Here is a 27,283-nt window from a genome sequence, read left to right on the forward strand (position 1 = left end):
GCCTTGAGGAGATGGGGACAGGGCTGGGAGTCCTGGACACTGGAGTGTGGACTTGGGCCCTATCCCTAGAGACTTCTAATTCAGTAGGTCTGGGAAGGAGACCTGGATTCTGCCCTTTTCCAAGTTCTCAGGTGATGCTTTTCCTGATGCTTCAGACCGCACTTTGAGTAGCTAGGTGGGAGGCTGGGCTGAGGACCAGGGACATCTATGTTACCTGGTGTGCATTTTTGCTTTTGCCCTTAGAACAATATATTGTCATTATTTTTGCATGACTGTCTTTCCCAGTGCACTCTAAACTCCTTGAGGGACCTGTGTCTGCATATTTACATGCACTCCCTAGCATAGGGCTGCACACACAGTAGGATTTCAATAAAAAGTTGTTGAATTCAGAAATGAATAAATGACCAAAAGAGACCAGATTGGAGACCATGGAGAACCAGGGGAAAGATGTTGCAGTCTCCAAAGGGTATAAAGTGGCTCAACAGGATCAAGATCTAGAGAAGTAAAGGAGCCTGGAGAGGGGAACTGAACTTAGATTTGGCAACTGGGTACTCCTCAGAGCATTGCCTGGGTGGGTGGGGTGAGGAGTGGTGGTCATCTATTATGGATTGTGTGTGGAGGGAATGTTGGGAACTGACTGCATGACTGTAGAAGTTTAGAGGAAATAAGGAGAACTAAAATAAATCCTTTGGAATGCCTTGATCTGTCCCAATTACTTCTGCTAAACACATACAAATTGAACCTCACAACTATTGACCCTTTTCACTAGTAGGGCATTTTGGGTCTTTTTATTTAACTGTGCTCAAAATCCCAATATATTCATAAAGGAGGGGAAGCAAAAGCATATAGTAGGAACTGCCAGATCCTAGGCGCTCAGTGAATGTTGGTCAAGGTACCAAGATGCACTGGACTCCTGGCTAGGGTTGGAGATTGTCAAGGTTTCAAGGAGGACAGTTTTGCTTTTAGCCATTTTAGCTTGTTCTGAATTTTTTAATTTAAATTCCTAGCTCTTGAATCTCCATATTTCTCATTTTCTTCATCCATAATATAAGAATAATCACCTTCCTGATAGGCCTTGCAAAGATTTTGTGATGTCTAAATCATGTTAAAATAAACCAATCTATGCCTAAAAATTAAAAATAAAATAAAATAAAACTCAGGAACAATGAAGAGATTGAAGATGTGGAACAAAGTACTAGCTGGAACCAGGAGCTAGAGGAAGTTAGAGAATGAATACCAGAGCATAAGTGGAGGAATCCATTTGGGAAAGAATTAAGGACAGAAAGTTAGAGCAAGATCATAATAGAGTTTGGGCAAGGAGTAGAGTTGAGGGATCACTGGATCACTCAAGCAGAGGCTTGGAGTGAAGGACACAGAAGGGGTGAGGTACTTGTTTCCCATCCCCGCTGAAACAACTGACCATAAACTTGGTTTAAGACAGCACAAATTTATTATCCTCCAGTTCTTGAGATCAGAAGTCCCAAATGGGCCAGCAGGGGTGCACTCCTTCTGGAGGCACTGGGGAGAAATCTGTTTCCTTGCCCTTGTCCAGCTTCTGGAGGCTGGCTGCCCTGCTCAGCTCCTGTCCTGCCTCCCTCTCACTTCTGCTTTTCTCATCACATCTCTGACTCTGAGCCTCCCCCGCCCAAGGGTCCATGTAATCACCTTGGTGTCACCCAGATGATCCAGGATTCTCTCTCTATCTCAAGACCTTAACTTAATTATACCTGCAAAGTCCCTTTTGCCATGCAAGGCAACATCATCATGGGTTCTGGGGATTAGGATATATATACATCTTTGGGGAGTCATTATTCTGCCTACCACAAATAGAGCCTGGGGACCAGACGATATGGGGGATAGGGAGGGGTGACCAAAAGGCCAAACTTGGTTTCATAAAGGAGGCAACTGGCATGCCATTTTATCTGCAGCCTACAAGCAAGAGCAAAACATAGTTTTTGGAAAGGCAGGTTCAATAAAAATTCAAGGGGGATCTAGTGAGAGTAAATTAATTCAATTAATTTCCCATGGGCTAAGGCTGGACATAAAGGTAAATGAAACCAGCCGGAGGCTCACTTATAGGAAGGGGGAGAGAAAAGACTTGGGGGTCTCCCCACCTAAAAAGATGGAGTCCAAGAGTGAGGGTGACACCACGTGTGGCATTCAAAGAGGTCCCATTAGACACCTAGTTACAGTCCCTCTGTGGCTGAGAGACTCAGGAAAGGACATTCATAATCAGGTCCCTGACCCCTGTCTGTTCTCATAGGGTCTCTTTAACTCCCAACACCTTGAACAATTATACAGTCCTAAACACCATAGATGGACACTCTTCTCTCAGTGCACTGAGTTTTTATACATATATTCTATGTTCTTCACCTAGAATGTTCTTCCCTCACCACTACCACTCTTCCTGCACTGACTATTCCTAGTCCTTAGACAACTACTTAGATATCAGTTTCTTGCCAGGAATCTTCTCTGACTCCTTCCTTCCCCGCCATCTCTGCCATAGCGAATTTCACATTGTAATGAATCTGTCTCTATTCTTCTCTCTCTCTGGGCTACCTTGGCTGTGATGCAAATGCTGGAGATGTGAAGACCACCTTGTTCACCACCGTGTCCCTGATGCCTTGCATAATATCTGGCACACAGAAGTCACTTCATGAATATTTCTTAGTATTAGTGCCTAATTTTGCAGAGGACTTTCTCATTCATAAAGGACTTCTTTTTTTTTAGCATCTAATCCTACCAATTTAATTTACTCCTACCAGTAACTCTAAGATGCGTTATTTTTTTCTCTGTTTTTCACCACTCAAAATGGGTATTCTGGGAGGTTAACTTGCCCCTATCACACAGGTAGTAAGAAGTAGGGGACAAGTCCAGGACTCTGACTCCCAACCCCTTTCTCTCTCCTCGGCCTGGGGAAATAAGCAAGCAGCCAGGCATACCTTGTTTTATTGTGCTTCACTTCACTGCACTTTGCAGATATTGTACTTTTTACAAATTAAAGGTTTGTGGCCAACCTGCATCAAGCAATGCTATGGGCATTATTTTCCCAATAGCATTTGCTTACTTTGTGTCTCTGTGTCACATTTTCATAATTCTCACAGTAATTCAAACATTTTCATTATTACTATATTTGTTATGGTGATCCATGATCAGTGATCTTTAATGATACTATTGTAATTGTTTTGGGGTACCCCAAACTGTACCCATGGCAAACTTAATAGGTAAGTGTGTGTGTTTTGGCTGCCCCATTGATCCTCCATTCCCCATTTATCTCCCTTTCCCAGGGCCCCCCTATTCCCTGAGACACAACACAATTGACATTAGGCCACCTAAGAACCCTAGAAAAACCTCTAAGTGTTCAAGTGAAAGGAGGAAAAGTAGCTCTCTCACTTTAAATAAAAAACTAGATTGATTAAGCTTAGTGAGGAAAGCATGTCAAAATCCAAGATAGGTCAAAAATTAGGCCTCTTGTGCCAAATATTGGCCTCTTAGCTAAGTTATAAATGTAAAGGAAAAGTTCTTGAAGAAAATTAAAAGTGCTACTCCATTGAACACATGAGTGATAAGAAAGCAAAACAGCCTTATTACTGTTGTGGAGAAAGTGTGAGTGGTCTGGATAAATGATCAAACCAGCCTGACATTTTCTTAAGCCAAACCCTAATCCAGATCAAGGCTCTAAACTCTCTTCAGTTCTTCAAAAGATGAGAGAGGTGAGGAAGCTGCAGAAGAAAAGTTTGATGTTGAAGCTGTAGCAAGTTATGCAGAAGATCAAGATAAGAAAATTCATGAAGGTGACTACACTAAACAACAGATTTTCAATGTTAATAAAGCAGCTTTCTCTTAGAAGAAGATGCCATCTAGGAATTTCATCGCTGGAGAAGAGAAATCAATGCTTGGCTTTAAAACTTCAAAGGACAGGCTTCTCTTTTGTTAGGGGTTGATGCAACCGATGACTTTAAGTTAAAGCCAATGCTTTAACCAGTGCTCACTGACCATTTTGAAAATCCTAGAGCCCTTAGGAATTACGCTGAATCCACTCTGCCTGTGTTCTAGAAATGGAACAACAAAGCCTGGTTGACAGCACATCTGTTCACAACATGGTTTACTAAATATTTTAAGCCCACTGTTGAGACTTACAGCTCAGAAAAAGTGAGAGAGAGCAGGAGAGAGAGAGAGAGAGATTCCTTTTAAAATATGACAGCTCATTGACAATTCACCTGGTCACTCAAGAGCTCCAATGGACATGTACAATGAAATTAATGTTTTCATGCCTGCTAACACAATATCCATCCTGCAGCCTGTGGATCAATGAGTGATTTGAACTTTGAAGTATTATTTAAGAAATACATTTCATAAGACTGTAGCTGCCAGAGATAGTGATTCCTCTGATGGATCTGGGCAAAGTAAACTGAAAACCTTCTGGAAAGGAGTTACCATTCTAGATATCAGTAAGAACATTCATGGTTCATAGGGAGAGGTCAAAATATCAACATGAACGAGTTTGGAAGAAGTTAATTCCAACCTTTGTGGATGACTTTGAGGGGTCCACAACTTCACTGGAGGAAGTAACTGCAGATAAGGCAGAAATAGCATGAGAACTAGAATTAAAAGTGGAACCTGAAGATGGGACTGAATTGCTACAACTTCATGATAAAACTTTAAGGTATGAAGACTTACTTCTTTTGGAGGAGTAAAAAAGTGGTTTCTTGAGCTGGAATCTACTCCCAGTGAAGACGTTGTGGAAATTGTTGAAATGATAACAAAGGATTTAGAATCTTACATAAACTTAGTTGATAAAGCAGCAGCAGGGTTGGAGAGGATTGACTCCAATTTTGAAAGCAGTTCTACTGTGGGTAAAATGCTATCAAATAGTATTGCATGCTACAGAGAACTCATTTGTTAAAGGAAGAGTCCATCAATGTGGCAAATTTCATTGCTGTCTTATTTTAAGAAATTGCCACAGGACCCCAACCTTCAGCATCCATCACCCTGATCAGTCAGTAGCCATTAACATAAAGACAAGACCCTCTGCCAGCAAAAAGATTACAACTCATTGAAAGCTCAGATGATGGTTAGCATTTTTTAACAATAATGTATTTTAGCTAAGGTATATACATTTTTTAGACATAATGCTATTGCACACTTAATAGACTAGAGTATAAACATAACTTTTATATGTACTGGGAAACCAAAAAAAACCATTTGAATCTCTTTATTGTGCTGTTCACTTCATTGTGGTGGTCTGGAACCTCTCCAAGTTACTCCTGTAGTGTTCCCAGCTGGTTACAGGAAGCAGAGGAGGGTAAACAAGGGGCACTAATAGTGGTTGAACTAATGTCAAGTTCCGGACACTGTGTAGGTGTTTTACAACATTATCTCACTTATTCCCCACAACAGTCTTTCCTTTGGTAAACAGAACAGTCAAAGTTTGGAGGGGTAACAACTGTGGTGGTACAAAGGAGTGACAGTGAAGTGGCTTTTCACACCCTCTTCGTCTTTACCAGCCCCTCCAATTTTCATATGGGCAATGTCTGTGTCTCTCACAGGTCATTACAGCCACATTGCCCTCCCTAAGACTGCCACTTACAGAAAATCTGGGGCTGTCAGTGGTTAGGTAACTTTCCTAAAGTCATACAGATAAGGCTGGGCTACATCACAAACCCAGTCTAATTCTAGCCATTGAGACTTCTGGCCTCAACACCCTGAAAAATTGAGGCTGTAAGGCTGTGGTTTGTGAAGCAGTTGGGAGTTCCAGAGGGCACAATGGACAATGGCAGTCAGAAAGGTGAGCTAGATAGGAGAAGTAGGAATGGGGGGGACTGAATGAGGAGGAGAGAGTGAAAGAATTATGGGTGCTGAGTGTGGGTCCCAGAATGAAGAAGTAAGGGTTTAGGAAATAGCCATGGTGATGTGAATGGACCCTACCTGTGCCAGGGCCCTAGTGGGGGAAGAAGTTATAGCAGGGGAACGACCCAAACCTTTGTTTCCCATCAGCGCTCCTCATCATGTTAAAGCAGGCCCCACCTGCCTCCTATGGCTTATCACGCAGCTCTTTGTAAGCTCACACTTGATTACTGAAGTGTGCAGGCAGTGAGCCAGAGAAATGCTGGATTCACCTCCTCTCTCTCATGTTCCTTAATTAGGCAGTGGGCAAAAAGGAAGCAGGGCAGGGGTGGGGGTGGATGTTGTGGCTGACCAGGCAGGTGGGTCCCCTTCCTCCATCACTGCCCTCTGGGTATCCCTCTTTCAGGAAACCATCCTTCCTAGCTGGAGGGAGGCAGTTCCTGGCTAGTGATTCAGGCTGGAACCTCCAGAGAATCCTCAGGGTCCATTTATAGGAAAAGGCTGGGTGGTCAATTTTCCAAGTGGCCTTTTGGGGCTAAGTCTGTATTCTTGGCTGCCATAAACCATGCTGTAATCTAGCCAACAAAAGAAACAGAATTTAGTAACGCATAAGAGCCCATCTGTTATTATCCCCAGGACTTGGGCCTCTAGCCCCAACCATACAGGGATGAGTGGCAGAAAATAGCAGTGTCAGCCCTCTGTTAATGTCCAAACCCAGAGGAACTGCTTTTGTGGTCTGGTCCCTAGAGGAGAGAGTCATTTTCTTGGATTTTCTCTCAACAGCTTAGACCATTCTTATTCACATACCTAATCCTACAGCACCTAACCCAGCATCATCTGGCTGACAATACTCAGAGGTCACTTTTGGTATTTATTTAAAATAAGAAGCCATTTGCAGAACATTAAGAAGATGGAGTGGTAGAATATATAGACTGTTCCACGGTGGTCTTTGGAGCAGATGCATGGCTTTAAGAATATATATTTTGGGGGCGCTGTGGTGGCTCAGATGGTTAAGCGTCTGCCTTCGGCTCAGGTCATGATCCCAGGGTCCTGGTATTAAGCCCCTCATCGGGGGGGGGGGTCCCTGCTCAGCGGGGGGCCTGCTTCTCCCCCTTACTCTGCTTCTCCCCCTGCTCATATTCTCTCTCTCTCTCTGTATCTCTGTGTCTTGAATGAATAAATAAAAAAAATTTTTAAAAAGAATATATATTTTGTCAGTATGGTAGGAGTACTTAGCAAATGAAGAGTGACAGTTACTACAGAATTTTGGAGATTAATAGATTGTTAATGCTGGCCAAATTAATTAGAAGAGAAAATTGAGCCTGAGGACTAATTTAAGAGGGAGTACATACATAACCACACATGTACACACGTGTGCACACACACAAAAGCTCTACCTTTTATTCTATGCATAAGAATTGAAGTGTCATTTACTGCCAATTAAGTTATGGTGCTATTTGTTCAGATGGCCCTACCCTCAAGGTCCCCATGGCCTGGGGTGATGAGATGCATCGACAAAACTTCAGGTCAATGACAAGATGCTAAACCTGTCAGCATACTGCTTTGGGATCACAAAAAAGGCAGTGATTAATCCTGCTCTGGAAGGAGTGGAGGAGCCAGAGATAGGTGGCTTCCCTGGGCTACTTACTTTAGAGGATCCTGGTCTGGCCCCCATCTCCGTGTTCTCCCAGTTTCCATGCATTCCTTCACCTACTAAATGTAGTCCAGGTAAGTGGGACCTTGGAATCTTTTCCTATGTATCTCCTTCCTGCCCCCAGGGCTTCAACAGGCCTGGTCCCTGGATCTGTTCTCCGAAGGACAGGCCATGCCGACAGTGTGACCCCACAGGCCTGAGGGGTATCCCAGATGAGCTTGCATATGTGGGCTGGGGTATTCACATACATGCATGAGAGACTCCTTGCAGGGCAAAGCCAGGAGTAGAAAGAGAAAAGAGGGGCAAGAAATGGGGTCTAGGGGTCATTTCTCTCTGTTCCCTCTATACAGGCCAAAAATTCCAAATTCAAATCAGACCTCCTAGATTGTTATAAAGGTATATGTGTCAGGCAGAGGCATAGCTACTGAGTATTTGAGTGTGTAGTGTGGTGACCTTTATTTGTCATCAAGCTCCTGGTCCTGCATGTGTTAGATTGGGGTATGAGGAAGGCCTCCCAGAAGTAGAGCCATTTGAGATGGGCTTTGAAAGGATGAGCATTCTCTCTGTTCAAGCCAACTGTGGGTGATCGGTGGCATGTCTCTGGGTCAGAGTTCATGGTGGAAGAGGCAGCAGATATGGCCGTCAATGAATGCCATGGCACTGGGACTCCAGCCATAGGCCATGAGAAATCTTTGAAGTCTTGACGTGATTATAATGGGGTTTTAGGACAATGACAGCAGAATAAAAGGAAGAGAGACTTGAGACCAGGAGGCCAGTTGGGAAGCTCTTTCAGAGGTCTGTGCCATGAGGCTTACGGCCTGAATAAAGGCCATGTCGGCTTGCTCTCCACCAGCCATGGGTGCTGTCTTAGTGGCTACTCTGGTCTCAGTGATGACACGGCTTCCTCTGAGAGATGAAGCAGCTCCCAATGAAGCAGCATGAAAGAGAGCAGCCTAAGGAAATGTCCTGGGTTTAGAAAATAAAATTCCTTCTTATCCAAGAATAATCTATCTAAAGCCCAAAGCACCACTTGCCTTTCATGTGTGTGATAAACTGCAAGAAATATCTATCCTTTCTATCACCATCATAATAAGCTTTGGGCTATCAGGAAATTGCAAAATAATCAACTTTTGTTTAATTGGGAAAATTACTTTGTTTATACTATTCAAGGCTTCTCTTTGCTTCTGTGGATTCAACTCTGCCTAAGCATATATATTCACCTTGTGCCAGCTAGCTTGCTTGCTTGCTTGCTTGCTTGTTTTTTCTTTTGTCTTTTCCTTTATGGGACATGGATACAATATTCTCTTGCATGGCTTGGGATGTATGGCTGGAGTTTAAATAAAATTGGCATGACTGGAAGCACATGTCACAGAGACCTTCATGTTCCAGGAATAGGACATGAAGAGTAAGGACTAGGAAATAGAATTTTATAGAATGGGGCAGGAAATGTGTAAGCATTTTCCATTCCTAAAAGACTCAGGTTAGGTATGCTGCCCTGACCTGGAGCAGCTGGCTGACACTTCTGCTTTATGTGCCAGGGATCTCTTGTGGGTTCTCCTGAAGGACATACAACCACTCCCAAATGCACAGGAAGCATTTATGGAACTGTTCATTCATATGTGCCATATACCGGAAACTAGCCACGGCCCTTCCAAGTACTGGATATGAATATCAAGTTTAAATTTATATGTAGGATAATTTTAGTCATCTCAAAATGTCTTTTTTATGTCCCTATTAGTTATCTTGTATATGACATGTGACAATATGTACGTTTAAACATTATGTATAACTATTCAACACTATGGGGAGGAGTGTGGAGGTTATTCAAATGCTACCCTATAAAATCATCTAGACTTGTCTTCCTTTGATTTGTTCCTCAAATATTTATTGACTCATCTTCTGGCCAGGCTCTGTGCTAGGCTTTGGGTATACAATAGAGTACAAATTAGAATTGAGTCTTGACCTTGTAGAGTTTTTAATCCAGCCTGCAAAACAGACATCTAGACCAGCAATATGAAGAAAGTGTGAGAAGGGTTTGCTGGGAACCATTTAGGGTATGATAGGGGCCTCAGCCAGGACATTGGACTGAGTGGGGAGAGAAGGGAGTAGAGGAAGGCTTTTAAAGGAAACAGCAGCTAATCTGAGGCCTCAAGAATGAGGAGTGTCCAGCAAAATAGGGGCAGTAAGAATTGTAGGCGGAGTGGATCACATGAGTAAAATACTAGATGCAAGAGAAAACTTAGCAGGTCCACAATTTTTTTTTTAAATCAACAAGGTTGAATATGATATGTGATAGAATCTGGATGGGGAGGGTAGAATAAATAAGTCTAGAAAGGCTGGATAGGAGTCCATTCAGAAAAGGTATGTTAAACCTCTATCTGGAGAGCAATGGCAAATTAGTGAAGTACGTTAAGCAGAGGAAGGGTCGCCATCGTGGCCACAAAGCAGAAAAGGAATTGAGTGGATGAGATTGAAGGCAGAGAATAATTAGAAAGCTGTTGGAATAATGCAAGTTTGGGATGATGGGATCAGTGGTCTCAGCTTAGATGTGCCTGCTGAGAGAGTACTTCCCTGACCCCAGCCTAAACTAGGGCCCCAGGACATTCTCTCACAGTTACCTTGTATTTCCCCGGTATGGCATTTATTAGAATTTATGATTATACTTTTCCTTTGTAATTATTTGTTTTACCAAATGTCTCCTTTACTAGACACTGAAGTATTCCACATAGGCAGCAACCTGTCAGATTTATTAGCAGCTGTAACATTGGCACCAGAACACTCCCTTGCTAATAGGGAGGACTTGATAAATATTTGTGAATGGATGAGTTCTCGGAGAAATGAATGAACACGAAGGGAAGTGGAGAGATCTGTGGGATACTTGAGAGGTGGAATCAGTAAGACTTGGTGGTTGCTTGGATGAGGCTGCTGAAAAGGGAGAGACAGCAGTCAAGAGTAACTCCCAGATTTCTGGCTTGAGTAGCCAGGCAGATAATGGTGCCATTTATGGAGAAAAGGGATACTTAAGGCTAGAAAGGGAAGTGGGAGAAGTAGGTTTTTGGCAGGGGGTGGATTATAAATTTAGCAGGTTGAGCTGAGTATCAGATTCTCTTTTAATACTGGAAGCTACATTTCAGGTCGACCTTACCAAAAAAAGTAACAAACTAAAAGAGGAAACCAACATCAAAAAGAAATCAGCAGAGTAGAAATATGGATGGGCAAATTGTTTTTACTTTATTCTTCAGTTTTCCACGGGTCATCCTTTCTAATTATTTTATTTTAGCAGACAAAACAATTCATTAAATTGTCAGCGTGCAACGTGTCTATGTATTAACATAGTGATTTTATTCCACAAAAGGTCACATTTTCTTTAATATGAATTATTGCATCTTTGTATTCACAAAAGCATTCCAAGTCAAGAAAGCAACATTAGGGTATCAGGACTATGGTAGAAATTGTTTTACTTTGGTAATTTTTTTTATCTTAGTACATTTTTGTGATCAAAATGGAAAATTGAAGAAAATGTAAAAGCTCTTTCTTGCTTTCTTATTTTTATTATTAAATATTTCCAAGGCATACTTCTCCAACTTGAAGGCTTTCATTAAAAGTCATCAAGGATCTTTGACATACTTGTATCATATTGCCCTTTAAATTACAGCTCTCATGGTGGGTTAGAGGAAATGTAATATTCCTGGTGAGGACATAACACATCAAAACTTGATTTATGATTAGTAAATCTGTATTTACTATATTTATATAAATTTTTTATTGTATTTATATAAATCTAAATTAGTAAATTTTTGTAAACTTTACTCTTCAATAGCAGAGCACAGATGAAAAGAAACTGAATCCTCTGAAACTTTATTATAAATTTTAAATTCCAGACTTGGGGAATATGCTTGAGTTCCAGCAAGGGCAATAATCCCAGAATGTGTTGACTTTAGATTTCATGCAAAAAATATTAGACTGATTCTGATTTGATTAATTTTCCTCCTTGTTTCTCTTTCTTCTCTTCTCCTCTCTTTTCTTTTTGTAGGTGGCTCAAAAGTGTATTCCTTTCCTAATCGGGCATCTGAAAGACTCAACCCATAATGATGTCATCCTAAACATCCTCACAGAGATAGCAGGCTATGAACCTGTGGCTTTGAACAGTTTTCTTCCAATGCTGAAAGAGATTGGTGAGAGATTCCCCTACCTCATCGGGCAAATGGCAAGAATCTATGGAGCTGTGGGGCATGTGGATGAAGTAAGTTTGACTTTTTTTCTGTCCATTTCCCTAAATTCCATTGGTGCTTCATCCACTGGGGCTCTCTGACCTCCAAATTTGTCCTGGAACTTCTGAGAGTTCCCATTTTCTCTTTTAAAAACTTTTGCATGGACAGTGGCCTTTGGATCAAGGGTGCATTATAGCAGGGCTAGGTGGAAGGTTCAGGAAGTAAGGATCTCATTGCTGGCCAAGTGTCACCTGAGGAAGGGGAAGGATTAAAATGGAGGGAGCACTATGGCAGATTCAAGACCACTTTGTAATAACAATAACCAATAAAAACGTTGTGTCTCATTTCTGGTTGCAGTTTTGCTCAACTGAGGAAACCATCAGGAAGCATAGGGTTAGGTCTTAGACATACCTATTAATAAGATCATAGCTATGCTGTCAATAAATGCCTAGATTCAGTATCATTTGAGCCCCCTGGATGATGTTACTTGGAAGAGTGAAATAAACGTTCATGCATGCTTAAAAGGTCTAGCCTAAATATTTGCATAATAGAATCTTTTGGCAGGAACAGCAGAATGCCATCAGTTTGTGGGGGTTAGGCAACCAAGAAACCATTTCCAGAAATTCAGGTTCTAAAGGGTGTGCATGTGTGCATGTGTCTGATGATTTTACATTGGGATTTAGGATTTTTATCTTTTCAAAATAAAAGCAAATATAAAATTGATAGAAGGAAGCTTTTACTTTCACACACTTACGTATAATGCAGTTTCCTATAAGATAAATATAAAATTGTACAGCTCTTAAAAGGGAGTTCACAGGTCATCAAGTTCAACCCCTTGATTCTAAAAACTAGAAAAGTTGAGTGGCTTACCCAGACTGAGACTGGGTTAGTTGGTGACCTAGCTGGAGTTAGGTCTTTGCTCTTCTTGGCACTCTTTGCAAATTTGTCTTAGAATAGATCTTTGGTTCTGTTTTATTTTATTTCTGCTGAGATTTGCCAATGGCCTGGTGAATGGAGGCTTCCTTCTGGTGGAAGGCGTTTCTCTAGCTTCCCAGAAGGTGGGAGGCCAGAGCTGCTAAGCAGCCTGTAACTGTCAACATGGGGGGAGGGGCGGAATCTTGTAAAAGGATTACTTTGGTGTGGACATGCTGCTTAATATAATCCGTTCTAGCCACTGCTGTTGAGAATGTCTCACACCTGCCACGATCTGCCTTCTGGTAACACTTTGCCATGCCTGTCACCTTTATTGCCAGGAGAACCTGCTGGTGTGCCCAAGTGCTTTTAGAACAACTTCAGCTGACAGCTGTTTGACTGAATCTGCTGACCTTGCATTTTGTAGGTACCAAAAATTCAACCTCTGATGTGTGAGGCCCTGGAATCTTGCAAAAGTGAACTCTTCCTGCATGTTAATAATAGTTCTTTTAATCACAAATACACTTATGATTCAGTAATGTGTTGTAATGCACACTGGAAGTGAATAAACTTCCCACAGAAAATGTAATCTGTTAAAAAAAAAAAAAACAGCAAAACACCAGACACATACAATTATATCATTGAAGTTTACCTGAACTAAGTTTAACCTGATAGAGAGTGGCCTGTTAGGGTGACATTTGCATGACTCTGGTTGGGTGCAGGGAGAAGGAGAGGGGATCCAAAGAGCCTAAGGAATCACTTATTTCAGAATTCAGAGTATCAAAATATTTGCACCTCACTCTCCCCCCAGTCTCTCATTTTCATGTGTCCATGAAGGCATCTGTGTTTGAGGGGGAAACATTTTCTCTGGTGGTTCTGACTCACCTCCCTAGTAAAGAACAATTCTAGATCAGATGTCTTCCAAATGTACCTGGATGTCAGGATTACATGGGGAGATTTTTTAAATAATATAAGTTCATGAGAGTCATAGAAAATCTGTTAAATTAGAATCTCCAGGAAAGGGACACAGGAATCTGGATTTATAGGACCCTTTGCCAGGTAATTCTTTTTTTTTTTTTTTTTTGATTTATTTTTTTATTTATTTATTTTACAGAGAGAGAGAGAGAGACAGCGAGAGAGGGAACACAAGCAGGGGGAATGGGGGAGGGAGAAGCAGGCTTCCTGCGGAGCAGGGAGCCTGATGCAGGGCTCGATCCCAGGACCCTGGGATCATGACCTGAGCCGAAGGCAGACATTTAATCGACTGAGCCGCCCAGGCGCCCCACTGTGCCAGGTAATTCTGATGTAGCTGTTGGTGGATTAGTATTTAAGATCCCTTGATGTAAAGTATTTAAAGCATTTTCTGTCTTAGACTTAGAATCAGGTCTTGTCCATCACTCTTGCTGCCTTCCTCCACCAAGTCATGTGAATCAATTAAAACTTTTCCAGACTACTGATCTAGCAGTTTACATTAGGTATGGTTGAGAGTAACACAAAAATTCAACACAATAGTGGCTTAAACAAAGACTGTCATTTCTTTCTCTCACACTTAAAGAAGTCTAAGAAGCAGTCAGTCTAGAAATCTACGTTTCAGGGACCCATCCTTGAGCACACCAGAGAACATGTAACTTGTGTGTCATGGTCCAAGGTGGCTACTTATCTCTACCCATCAAGTCAGTATTTCAACCAGCAGGAAGGTGAAAGGAAAGAAGAACTCTTCCAGATAGTCAAACACAACCTACTTTTCATATCTGTTTGGCTACATAGAACCAAACTGCATATGACCATACCTAGCTGCAAGGGAGGCTGGAGCATGTAGTCTGGATTCAGCTGGTTACATAGCAAGAGAAAAGGGCAGAAATAATAATGGAGGGCAAATAATGCCTCTGTTGAAGCTTGGCAAGTCATTTCATTTCTCTCGGTCTCTTTTCTGTCTTCAACAAGAACATCCTTGCACAGGTTTACCTCCCTTCTGCTCTGATATTCTTAATTTCATTATTCTATTCCATTTAAGATCAGCCTGACCATATCACCTATAAACATCAGTCAGCCTCCTTTACTGAGAAATAATGCTCCTTTTATTTGTTTCTAACACCTAAAATACCACCATTAGAAAATCTTTCTTTTAGCTTTGAAGAACGATAAAGTTCAGATGTTCCAAGAATAAGTGTAGTCGTCTAAGCAGCTCTTAACAGATTCATTTGAGTGAGCCTGTTCAAATTCCTAAAAATCTTATGGAATCACATTCCCAAAGACCAAAACCAGCAGGGAAGATATATATGTGTGTGTATTTCTACCCAGCCTCGTTCTAAAAGGAAACATGAAGTTACTGAAGTACATTGCCAGGTGGGTCTGAGGGCAGAAGTTAGGGTCCTGGACACTTATGGCAGAGGGAATTGCAGTAAAGAGGGAGCAACAGGAACTTTGTCCCGAAAAAAACCCACCATTTTCTGTGTGGAGAACTTGGTCTATGGAGATAAAGAGACATGGTAATATATGACATGGAAATATTTAGGGTATTAATGATAAGACAGCCATGGTACCTCATGGCCTCAGGCCCTAGGATTCTCTCTCATCCTGTCCTGTCTAAAAATTGACTTCATTTAGAAATTTTTCTCTTTGCACCAAGTAAGATTTTTGGATATATTCAGGGTTTTCAAGTATCAGATGATGACACTGCTAGGATTTAAATGATTTTAGAAATGCAGAAAAGCCAATCCAACTTTGAGAATCTTGCTCCAACTTTTGAAATGCACAATCTGTGACTGGTTGGAGCCTACTGTTCCATCCCTCCCTTGTTGCCTGGCCTCCAGAAAACTGAATTGTTAGATCCTTAAGAGGAAAAGGTGAGTCTCCTGGGAGTATGCAGTCATCCTGCCAGGGATAACGTTGGAGTAAATCTAGCCTGGGATCAATTGCATGAATTATTAATTACCTTATGCCTCAGCTTCTGTGCTTGCATGAGGCCAGGTGTGAGAACTGCAAGGCCTGGCTACAGGGAACCAGACCAGATGTGCCTGTCTTTCATATCAGGGTCCATGTGGGTGGGCACAGTGTTTTCAGCAGCTTGAGATCAGTATCACAGTGTTTCCATCTACTTTGCACAGAGCAGAGGAGAGTGGTGTATACAAACCAAAAACTAAAACACTATAGAGCCTTATTCTTTCTCCCAAATTACCTCAGGGATCTCTCTCTTTTTTTTTCCACCCAAATTTAAACGAAGAACTCAATAACTGAAATGTTTAAAAATACAAGAGGAAATAAATAGTAGACTAGAGGAAGCAGAAGAACAGATCAGCGACCTGGAGGACAGAGTAATGGAAAGCAATCAGGCTGAATAGGAGAGAGGAAAAAAATAATACAGAATGAAAATAGACTTAGGGAACTCAGTGTCAGCATCAGGCATAATAACAGTCACATTATAAAGATCCCAGAAGGAGAAGAGAGGGAAAAGGGGGCAGAATATTTATTTAAAAAAATAATAGCTGACAAATTCCTGAATCTAGGGAAAAGAATCCAGATCCAAGAGGCACAGAGAGCCCCTGACAAAATCAACACAAGGAGGCCCAGACCAAGACACATAATAAGTAATTAAAATGGTAAAAAGTAGTGATAAAGAGAGAATCTTAAAAGTAACAAGAGAAAATAAAGCAGTTACATACAAGGGAAACCCCATAAGGCTATCAGTGGATATAGTTTAGCAGAAACTCTGCAGGCCAGAAGGGAGTGGCATGATATATTCAAAGTGCTGAATGGGAAAAATCTGCAGCCAAGAATACTTTATTCAGCAAGGCTGTCATTCAGGAAGAGATAAAGAGTTTCCCAGACAAGCAAGGTTAAAGGAATTCATGACCACTAAACCAGCCCTACAGGAAATGTTAAAAGGCACTCTTTGAGTGGAATGGAAAGACCATAAGCAGGAGAAAGAAAAGTAGAAAACACAAAAGCAGTAAAATTAAGTATATCTATAAAAATCAGTCAAGGGATTCATAAAATAAAAGGATGTACAGTATGATACCAGATACCTAAAACATTGGAGAGGGGGAGAGGAGTAAAGAATGAGTTCAAACTTAAGCAACCATCAAGTTAATATACACTGCTATATGCAGAAGATGTTATATACAAACCTAATGGTAACCACAAATCAAAAACCAGTAATAGATGTGCAAAAAATAAAGGTCAAGGAACCCAAATATATCACTAAAGAAAACCAGCAAACCATGAGAGAAGAGAGCAAGAGGAGAAAGGAACAGAGAAGAACTACAAAAACAACCATAAAGCAAGTAACAAAATGGCAGTAAATACATACTTATCAATAATTACTTTGAGTATAAATGGACTAAATCCTCCAATCAAAAGACATGGGGTGATGGGATGTGTTAAAAAAGCAAGACTCATCTAAATGCTGCCTACAAGAGACTCATTTCAGAACTAGAGACACAAGCAGATTGAAAAGGAAGGGATGGAAAAGCATTTATCATGCAAAAGGGGGTTTAAAAACAGCCAGGGTAGCAATACTTATATTGGAAAAAATAGACCTTAAGACAAAGATTATAACAAAAGATGAAGAAAGACACTGTAAAATCATAAATGGAACATTTCAACAAGAAGATATAACAATTACAAATATTTATGCATTCAACTTGTGAGGACCCAAATACCTAAAGCAGCTATTAACAAACATGAAGGAAATAATAGATAATAACACAATAATAGTAGGGGACTTTAACACCCCACTTACATCAATGAACAGATCATCCAAACAGAAAATCAACAAGGTAACAGTGGCTTTCAATGAAAAGCTTCCAAATTCATTTTTTGAGGCCTGCATTACCCTAGTACCAAACCCAGAGAAAGACACTACATAAAAAAGAGAATAACAGGCCAATATCTCTGATGAATATAGGTAAAATCCTCAAGAAAATACTAGCAAACTGAATCCAGCAGTACATTAAAAAAATAATGCACCACCATCAAGTGGGATTTATTCCTGGGATGCAAGGGTGGTTCAGTATTCATAAATCAATCGAAGAGGTACATCATCAAGAGAAAGAATAAAAACTATATGATCATTTCAACAGATGCAGAAGAAACATTTGACAAAGTATAACATCCATTCATGATAAAAACTTTCAATCAAGTAGGTTTAGAGGGAACATACCTTAACATAATAAAATCCATGTATGAAAAGTCCACAGCAAACATCATACTCAGTGGTGAAACACTGAAAGCTTTTCCCCTAAGGTCAGGAACAAGACAAGAATTTCCACTCCCACCACCTTTATTCAACATGGTACTGGATATCATAGCTACAGCAATCAGACAAAGAAAAGAAATAAAATGGGGCACCTGGGTGGCTCATTTGGTTGAGCATTTGACTTTTAGTTTCAGCTCAGGTCATGTTCTCGGGGTTGTGAGATCAAGCCCTGCATCAGGCTCCATGCTTAGTGGGGAGTCTGCTTGAGATTCTCTCTCTCCCTCTCCTTATGCCCCTCCCCCCAAAATAAATAAATAAATAAATCTTTTTAAAAAAGGAAAAGAAATAAAAGACATCCAATTTGGTAAAAAAGAAATAAAACTGTCACTATTGCAGTTGACATGATACTATATATAAAAAGCCATAAAGACTCCAGCAAAAAAATACTAGAACTCATAAATGAATTCAATAATGTTGTAAGATACAAAATCAGTGTGCAGAAATCTGTTGCATTTCTGTACACTAATAACGAAGTTGTAGAAAGAGAAATTGCAAAAAACAATCCCATATACAGTTGCTTGAAAAATAATAAAATACCTGGGAATAAACTTAACGAAGGCGGTAAAAGACCTGTAGTCTGAAAACTATGAAACACTGATGAAACAAATTGAAGATGACACAAAGACATGGAAAGATATTTCATACTCATGGATTAGAAGAACAAATATTGTTAAAAAGACCATACTACCCAAAGCAGTCTACAGATTTAATGCCATCCCTATCAAAATATCAATAGCATTTTCCACAGAACTAGGACAAATAATCCTAAAATTGGTGTGGAACCACAAAAGACCCTGAATAGACAAAGCAGTCTTCAAAAAGAAGAACAAAACTGGAGGTATCATAATCCCAGGCTTCAAGATACACTACCAAACTATAGTAATCAAAACAGTATGGTACTGGCACAAAAAATGGACACATAGATCAATAGAACAGAATACAGAACCCAGATAGAAACCTACATTTATATGGTCAATTAATCTTTTCTTTTAAAGATTTTGTTTATTTGACAGAGAGAGACACAGTGAGAGAGGGAACACAAGCAGGAGGAGTGGGAGAGGGAGAAGCAGGCTTTCTGCTAAGCAGGGAGCCCGATGTGGGGCTCGATCCCAGGACCCTGGGATCATGACCTGAGCCGAAGGCAGACACTTAACGACTGAGCCACCCAGGTGCCCCTATATGGTCAATTAATCTTTGACAAAGGAAGCAAGAAGATGCCATGGGAAAAAGACAGTCTCATCGATAAATGGTGTTGGGAAAACTGGACATCTACATGGAAAAGAATGAAACTGGACCATTTTCTTACACCATACACAAAAATAAATTCAAAATGTATTAAGGACCTAAACATGAGACCTGAAATCATAAAAATCCTAGAAGAGAGCACAGGCAGTAATTTCTCTGAAATTGGCTGTAGCAACAGTTTTCTAGGTATGTTTCCTGAGGCAAGGGAAATAAAAGCAAAAATAAACTATTGGGACTACATCAAAATAAAAGCTTCTGCATGGCCAAGGAAACCATGAATGAAACTAAAAGGCAACCTACTGAATGGGAGAAGATATTTGCAAATGACGTATTTGATAAAAAGTTAGTATCCAAAATATATAAAGAACTTGTACAACTCAACACCCCAAAACCAAATAATCCAATAAAAAAATGGGCAGAAGACATGAGCAGACATTTCTCCAAAGAAGACATCCAGAAGGCCAACAGACACAAGAAAAGATGCTCAACATCACTCATCAGGGAAATGCAAATCAAAACCACAATGAGATACCACCTCACACCTATCAGTATGGCTAAAATCAATAACCCAAAAACAACAGGTGTTGGCAAAGATGTGGAGGAAAAGGAACCCTTGTGTACTGTTGTAGGAATGCAAACTGGTGCAGCCACTGTGGACAATAGTTTGGAGGTTTCTCAAAAATTTAAAAACAGAACTACCCCGTGATCCAGTAATTCTACTACTGGGTATTTAACCAAAGAATAAGAAAATATAGATGCAAAGATATGTGCACCCCTATGTTTATTGCAGCATTATTTATAATAACCGTATTATAGAAGCAGCCAAGTACCCATTCATAGATGAGTGGATAGAGAAGAAATAGGATATAAAAATATAATAGAATATTACTCCACCATAAAAAAGAATGAAAACTTGTGATTTGCAGCAACACGGATGGATCTAAAAAGTATAATGCTCAGTGAAATAAGTCAGAGAAAGACAAATACTGTATGATTTCACTTATATCATGAATTTAAGAAATAAAGCCAATGAAGAAAGAAGAAGGAGACAAACCACGAAACAGACTCTTAACTATAGAGAAGAAACTGCTGGTTCCCAGAGGGGAGGTGGGTGGGGGGATGGGTGAAATAAGTGATGGGGATTAAAGAGTACACTTATCTTGATGAGCAGCCAGTAATATATGGAATCGTTGGATCACTATATTGTACACCTGAAACTAATATAACACTGTATGTTAACTATACTGGAATTAAAATTTAAGAATAAAATTAAAAAATATTTTTTTTTCTGTGTAAAAATAAATAAAAGGTCCAGTTAACCCTCTCAAGATGAGAAATCTTGCGGGTAGGTGTTTATTTTCTATCCATGTTAGTCCATGTATAGTCACCAAACAAATATTTCTCTGATACCCTGGAACCTAATCACATTTCAAAAATGAAAGATGCCTTTACTTTTGAACTTTATTTCAGAAATTTCTATAGCTGGGATTATTGAAATTTAAAAATATGTAAGGCACAGAGTATATCCCAATATGCATTTATCAGACATGGAGCATTACACAAATTTTTAAATCTCAAAACATATGACTGTTAGATGAATAATTTCTCACAGTTTCACTAGTTTTTTTTTCTTCGTACATAAAGTTCTGCATTATAACAATAGTTAAAGTAAAGCATTTTTTGAAAGATTTTTTATTTATTTGAGAGAGAGAGCATGAGCAGAAGGGAGCTGCAGGCAGAGGGAGAGGGAGAAGCAGGCTCCCTGCTGAGCGGGAAGCCCGATGCGGGACTCAATCCCGGGACCCCGAGATCATGACCTGAGCTGAAGGCAGACACTTAACTGACTGAACCACCCAGGCAACCCAAAGTAATAGCTTGTTCTTCCAAAAACTTCAAATTTTGTGTGATTACAGTCTATCTTCCTAGATAGTTTCATTGGATCAGTTTCTGAATCTTTAAATAATTTTTTGACTTACAGATACCTTTATTTTTTTGTATTCTTTATATCAATTTCCCTATCTATAAAATGGGGGGAGTAACTGTACTTAACTCATAGTGTTGCTGTAAAGGTGAAATGACAGAATCAGTGTGAAGCACTGCTCCTAGCACATAACTATGCTTGGGGATTAAAGAGTACACTTATCATGATGAGCACTGAGTAGTGTATAGAATTATTGAATCATTATATTATATACCTGAAGCTAATATAACACTGTATTAGTTAACTATGCTGGAATTAAAATTAAGAAGAGTCTATCTACAACCATACACCCAGATAATTCATATAAAGCCTTTAGCACAGAGCCTGGCATATAGTAAGTTCTTGATGATACATTTCAACGAATAATATTAACAGCAGCAAGTTGTATCACCTTTCTTGGTTCAGTTTCCTCGTCTGTAAAATGGGAATAGCAATATTATTCACCTCATAGGTTTTTGTGTGGATTTAATGAATTATACCGTATGGAACAGTGTCTGCCAAATGGTGAACAGTCGATAAATACAAGCAATCTAATTAATTTATTATTTCCTCAATGTTGCTCAAGTCTTTCTCACTGCATCTTTTTGGAGATAGACTGAAGCTTAAGCCTAACAGACTGAAATTAGGGAAGACAGCAACCAGGGAAATGGCTTGCCTCTTCCCTGCTTCTCCAACAAAAGAAGCTGAATGGATGCGTATCCATGGCACAAGTCCAAAGAAGGACAGATAGGAAAGGAATGAGTTACCAAAGGTAACTGCATGTATCTGAAAGATGCAAAGCAGAATTGACTGTATCTTTTTTTCTTTTTTAGAGAATAACTGGTCTATGTAGACATTTTTTTCTGAGCGGAATGTATATCTGCTTTATATTTTGCAGACAGTTATTCCTGAGGGGAATAAGAGTAGCAAAAACAATAAAACCGCATTTTGTAAAAATTTTATAATTTAAGATAGGCCGTGTATTCTTGGGGGCACTGGAAGTACACTGCTTTTCATAAAGAGCATGTCGTCCCCAGCTCCTCACCTATAAAAACAGCGAAAATAATTTTGCAGCATTTTTTTTAAAAAGCTCTTATTAACTAAATATGAAGTGGTTTAAATTAAACCCAGGCCAGATTGACTTTTTTTTTTTTTTTTTGTCCGTGGAGAACTGAAATAGAATGTTTCAATTCTAGAGGCTTTTATTTTTTCCATCATTTTCTTGACTCATTGGACTGTGTCAGCCATGCAAGTGGCCTCAGCCCCCTAGGTTGGGTACAGCAGTTATTATAGACCTCTTTCCTAACGTGGGTCAACATGGAAAAGAGACTCCGTTAGGAATGGCTTTGATTTTTTTTTTTTTGAGAAGCTGAATTGAATTTATGTGCTCTGCCTATTTACTTAAGGCTCAAGTAAACAAACTGAAAAAAATTTTAGTTTACTTGTCAAATCCTAATGCGGAACCCAGCCTCATTGGAAGGTACACGCTGGTATATAGCACACACTCTATAGCCATGTTTTTTTGTCCCCGTGCCAGAGCCACAAGGCCCCAGACCGATGTGGTGGAGACAGAGACGGGATGCTTTAAAATGCTCTTTAAAATGATCGAGCACTTGGAAGGATGCTATGGCCAGTTGTTTTCCTTAGCTCGAGACCAACAGTCCGCACCTGTGAAGAATCAAATGGCATGCCCTCCCAGTGCAGCCACTGCCATGTGGGTGTTAAATCCTGTGTCTTCTGCCTTGTTTTTCTAACTGGCTGGAATATGCTGGCCAAGCATCACGGTGTGTTTATTACATCCTCTCTGGGCTCAGAGTCCTGGACCCTTTTCAAGTAAAGAAGAGACACACATCTTGCCCAGGTCGCATTTCTGTGACATCCGGCAGGGTTTCCACAAAAACACTTTCAGGAGGAAAAGGGAAAGAATGACAAAGTCAACTGACAACCCCATTACTGTCCTCATCCTGACTGTGGAAAAACATCCTGGGAAATAGGAGCTGGATGGTTGATTTGCTCCTTTAACTTGCAAATCAAGACTAAAGGATCTGGGGGGCCACTCTACAAGAGGAAGAACCTGTGACTTAAAACGACACTTTTCCCAAAGATGGAGAATTTAGTTAAAACTTTGGTAGTCTCAGTAATGTTGGAGATTCGTTTTCTTAAGCCTTGGTTGGTGCCAGCAAGCTGCTGCTGAACACTACAGAGTTGTCATCAGTTGGGGAAGACATTTTCCCCCCAAAATGCTTTATTGTTTTTTTATATTGTGAAAAGATGACATGCTAATTGTAAATAGTATCAATAATAAACCTCTTCCGAGTGTAAGGAAAACAAAACCAAAACAACCTTTGAGTATATACAAAATATGCTTTCAAATAATGGTGCTGATATTCCACATCCTCCCTCCCTCTGTGGTACGGGTTTGAGTTGCTGATTCCTTCTGAGTACAAGTCCCAGTGCTGATGACGGGGACACAGAGAAGAGGAAAATGTGGTCCTTGCCCTAGAGGGGCTCTCAGTGAATGTGGGCCAAGGGAGATGTACAAACAGATGATTTGAATTTAATTTGGTGTGTGTTACTACTTCATTCTGAACTGGATCAAGAAGGAAGCAAATAACTGCATGGGGGAATCTAGGAGAGTGTTATATAAGCTTGGTTTGTCAGATGCTAGGATCATGTCATGGGAGGAAGAGGAAGGTAACCACGGGAGTACACAGCACATGCAATAGCAAGCAGCTGGGGAAGACCTTGAGTGTCTTGGAAACCATGAAGAATTCCGAGTGCCTGGAGCACCGAATGAATTATGGAGAAGCTGAGGCTGGTCGGTAGACTGGGGCTAGATTATGAAAATTCCTCATTGATTAACAGATAGTTCCTGTCTTCTACCTTGTCTCTCCAAAGTTGTTCATCACTGGTGCTCAGATGACCTTGGAACCGTATTTTGTTTCCCTTCATATTGCCGACAAGTAAATGAATACTGTGTACCTCGGAGTTCCCAAGAAACTAAAGAGCCTGGTAAAAGGACAAACAGTCCCCACAAATAGTTGCAAACGCAGAGTAGTAAATAATGGTTACAAAAGTTACATGTTGCAACAATTTTCAACAATGTCTTGTAATTACCAACTGTAATTTAGGCCAACTGACCAAATCCACAAAGGGCTCTCAGTTCCTCTGTGAGCTGGGCAGCTTGACAAACCTTATGATACAGCAGCAATACCTAGAAGTTACATCTGCCTGACCAGTCTCCCCTTAGGATCGAACCCAAGAATGGCAGCCTGGTCCCCACAGATCTGATCTCCTTTCTTCCAAGGGGGACATTTGACTTTCTTGCAGAGATATCTGTGAGGAAGTAGGTGAGTGTATTTGCCCCAGAAAAGTAGAAAACTCCCACCCAGTGACTTTCCCTTTAGCCTTGAACTCAAGAAGTGATGGAATCCTGGGTTCACTAGAAGGACAACTGAGCCTTGGCAGCAGGGGGGTTGAGAGGATGAAGTAGTTGTTAATTCCAGCTCAAATCCTGCTGCTCTTTTAAGAAGGCAGCAGCAGTCCTGACCCTATCCATTTCCCCTCAGACTTTAATCACTTCAGCTTAAGCTGGCTACCTCACCTGCCCACATCTTCATTTCTTTGCCTATGGCTTTCCTCACCTTCACAAGCCACTGTGCTAATATGCATGACAGGATGGAGATGTGAGGAGTCAACACTCCCTCAGCAGTGCTGAACCAGTGGTTGAGGTATGTGCCTCAAATGAGATCTCCTTTCCCAGAATTCCCAGGTACCCTTTGTGAGCTACTTTCCTTCTGTACTTCCCTTCTACTCCAGTGCTGATCTCCTGCAGTTTCCAAGTAGTTGATTGGCACTTCGATCATCTCAGGGATCCCGGTCCAAGGAAAAGGCATTTCCATGCCTCCCCAGGCCATCGGGATCTCCTCTGCTCTGAACACATCTGTAATGTGAAGGTTAGCATTTGATTTTTTTCTGGTTGCATTTGCTTTTCATTCATTTAGACTGGAACTTGGCTTAGCATCAGTATCTTTTACTAGTAAATGGCAGCTGATGACATGGCAGGTTGTGTTTAAGGGGGGCCAGGAGATCTATAGGCATTGGGTTCCAGTCATGGCTGGTGGCTACTGGTTTTCAGAATCTGTCGGTGTGCTTCCTGTGTGGTGGCCAAAGCACGGTCCCCAGACTAGGAGCATTGGCCATCACCCAGAAATCAGAATCCACAGTTTAGATCCCCAGGTAATATGTACGCACGTGAAAGTGTTAAGAGACACTGGTCTCAAGGAGCCAGGTCCTGCTGGATTTATCTGCTGTAAAATCCCCCAGAGATTTATTTATCAAAAAATTTAAGCCTGGATTTATTTTGTAGCGACTAGGAGTTGGGACCTTGATATTGGTTCATATGGACTGAGCTAAAGCACCTGAGAAAAGATACATCTGACAGCTGACTGAAGATGGACTGTACACTGAAATGTTCATGTTAGAGTTCTTAGCATTAACCAGAATGATACTTGTTATCTACATGAATATAAAGACATAGTTGTTGCAATTTAAGACTGGTGCATTTGAGATGACTGGAAAATAAATGTTCCCAGGACATGAGTAAATGGAAATGATCAACCATCAAGGCTGTGTAGATCCCATAGAGGTTCAAATATCTGGCAGTTCACCCAGAAAAGTGGAAGACAAATTTTCCTAACTATCTCACATCACTGAAATCCTTATTTACTAAGTATGGTTGATTTTAGAAATCCCAGAATTATGCTAAACCCCTACTGCACTCTCCATTCTCTTAGACTATTTCTTGTACCGACTTCTGCCTTGGAGGGCAAACTTCCTTCAGCTGCAGGTAGAATTCTTTGTGATGAGGGTCCCTATCTCATTCAAAAGTCCCTTTCTTCCTTCACAATCTTCCCAGAGCCCACCTTCTCTATGACAGTTCTACATTCCTGAAGCACTACTTGGTTACAAACCTTCTTTCCTTCCCATCTCGTAGATACAAATTCAATTGGCAGGGAAAGAGGGTGATGAAAGGAAACAGTAGAAGTTACAAAGATTTTCTGAAGGAAATATTCTACCTTCTTTCACTTTGGAGAGTGAGAACGACCTTGAAAGCAAGAAGCATGGATTTTAGTATCTCATTTAGTAGATAAAATGGACACAGTAGATACGAGGTGACTCTTTCTGTTCTGCTGTTGAGAAATGGCGAGATTAAATCATGCTATGATCTGAATGTGCAGCCCCCACCCCACCCAATTCATATGTTGAAACCTAACCCTCAAAGTGATGGTATTAGGAGGTGGAGCCTTGGGAAGGTGATTAGATCATAAGGATGGAGACCTCATGAATGGGATTAGTTCCCCTATAAAAGAGGTCCAAGAGAGCTCTCTTGCCCCCATCCTCCATGGAACCAAATACCACATCTACCAGCACCATGATCTTGGACTTGCTAGCCTGCAGAACTGTGAAAAATAGATGTCTGTGGCTTCTAAGCCACCCAGTATGTGATGTTTTGTTATAGCAGCCTGAACGGATTAAGACAAAATATGAGTCCATCAAGATCTCAACACAACCCCATCTAAAAATCCTAAAAGGCTGTTGTACTCTTTTGCCACTGTTGCTAGAAGTCAGCTCACAAATAAGTGGAAAGGAATTTGGAAAGTTATCCTTTTCTTCAGTCCAGTGATTTTCAAACTTTTGGGCACACCATGGTCTGACATACCTTCAAAACCCCATCCTATCTGCTTCAATTTGTTTGCATATTTTTATTTACTTGTTTATTTATGCCAGTTAAGTTTAAATAAATTAAGTTAAATAAATTTATGTCAGCAAGAAGTTGAGGCCGTTCACAATGAAAACATAGTTGCTATGAGACCAAAAATAATTAACCCAAGGCAAAATCCAATAACTGAGAGGTAAGCATTGGGAGGATGGGGAGCAGGGTACCAGAAAAATGAGATCAAACTCTCCTGGCCAATCTCAGGCAAGATTCACACTTTTGCAAACTGCATTTTTCCATTTATTCTCTGCCATAAGTAATGAAATAATACCCATATATTTCTGTCTAACCTGTATTTTAGGAGTTAATCTCAACTACCATGAATAAAACATCTTGGCTATTTCTTATGAAAATAAGTAGGTGCAAAGAAAGATAGGCATCTAGTGTTTAATTATATAATGAATAAATTATGTAATGT

General features: G+C 40.4%; 1 protein-coding gene across 5 annotated transcripts in view; it reads left to right on the forward strand.

The window, feature by feature from the left end:
* Positions 1-27,283, forward strand: part of VEPH1 (ventricular zone expressed PH domain containing 1) — a 240,610-nt gene that overhangs the window by 64,866 nt on the left and 148,461 nt on the right. For 3 of the 5 annotated variants that reach the window (XM_025879871.2, XM_073898159.1, XM_073898129.1), the window contains exon 6: positions 11,535-11,744. In XM_025879871.2, coding sequence (XP_025735656.2) covers positions 11,535-11,744 — 210 coding nt within the window. Of the gene's footprint in view, positions 1-11,534; positions 11,745-12,965; positions 13,048-27,283 lie in introns of all 5 variants that reach the window. The other 2 variants (XM_073898151.1, XM_073898140.1) reach the window with 1 other exon arrangement.

The sequence above is a fragment of the Callorhinus ursinus genome, unplaced genomic scaffold, assembly GCF_003265705.2.
Source record: "Callorhinus ursinus isolate GAN/ISIS: 27379988/994484 unplaced genomic scaffold, GSC_fseal_2.0 scaffold1, whole genome shotgun sequence".
Classification (NCBI taxonomy): Eukaryota; Metazoa; Chordata; class Mammalia; order Carnivora; family Otariidae; genus Callorhinus; species Callorhinus ursinus.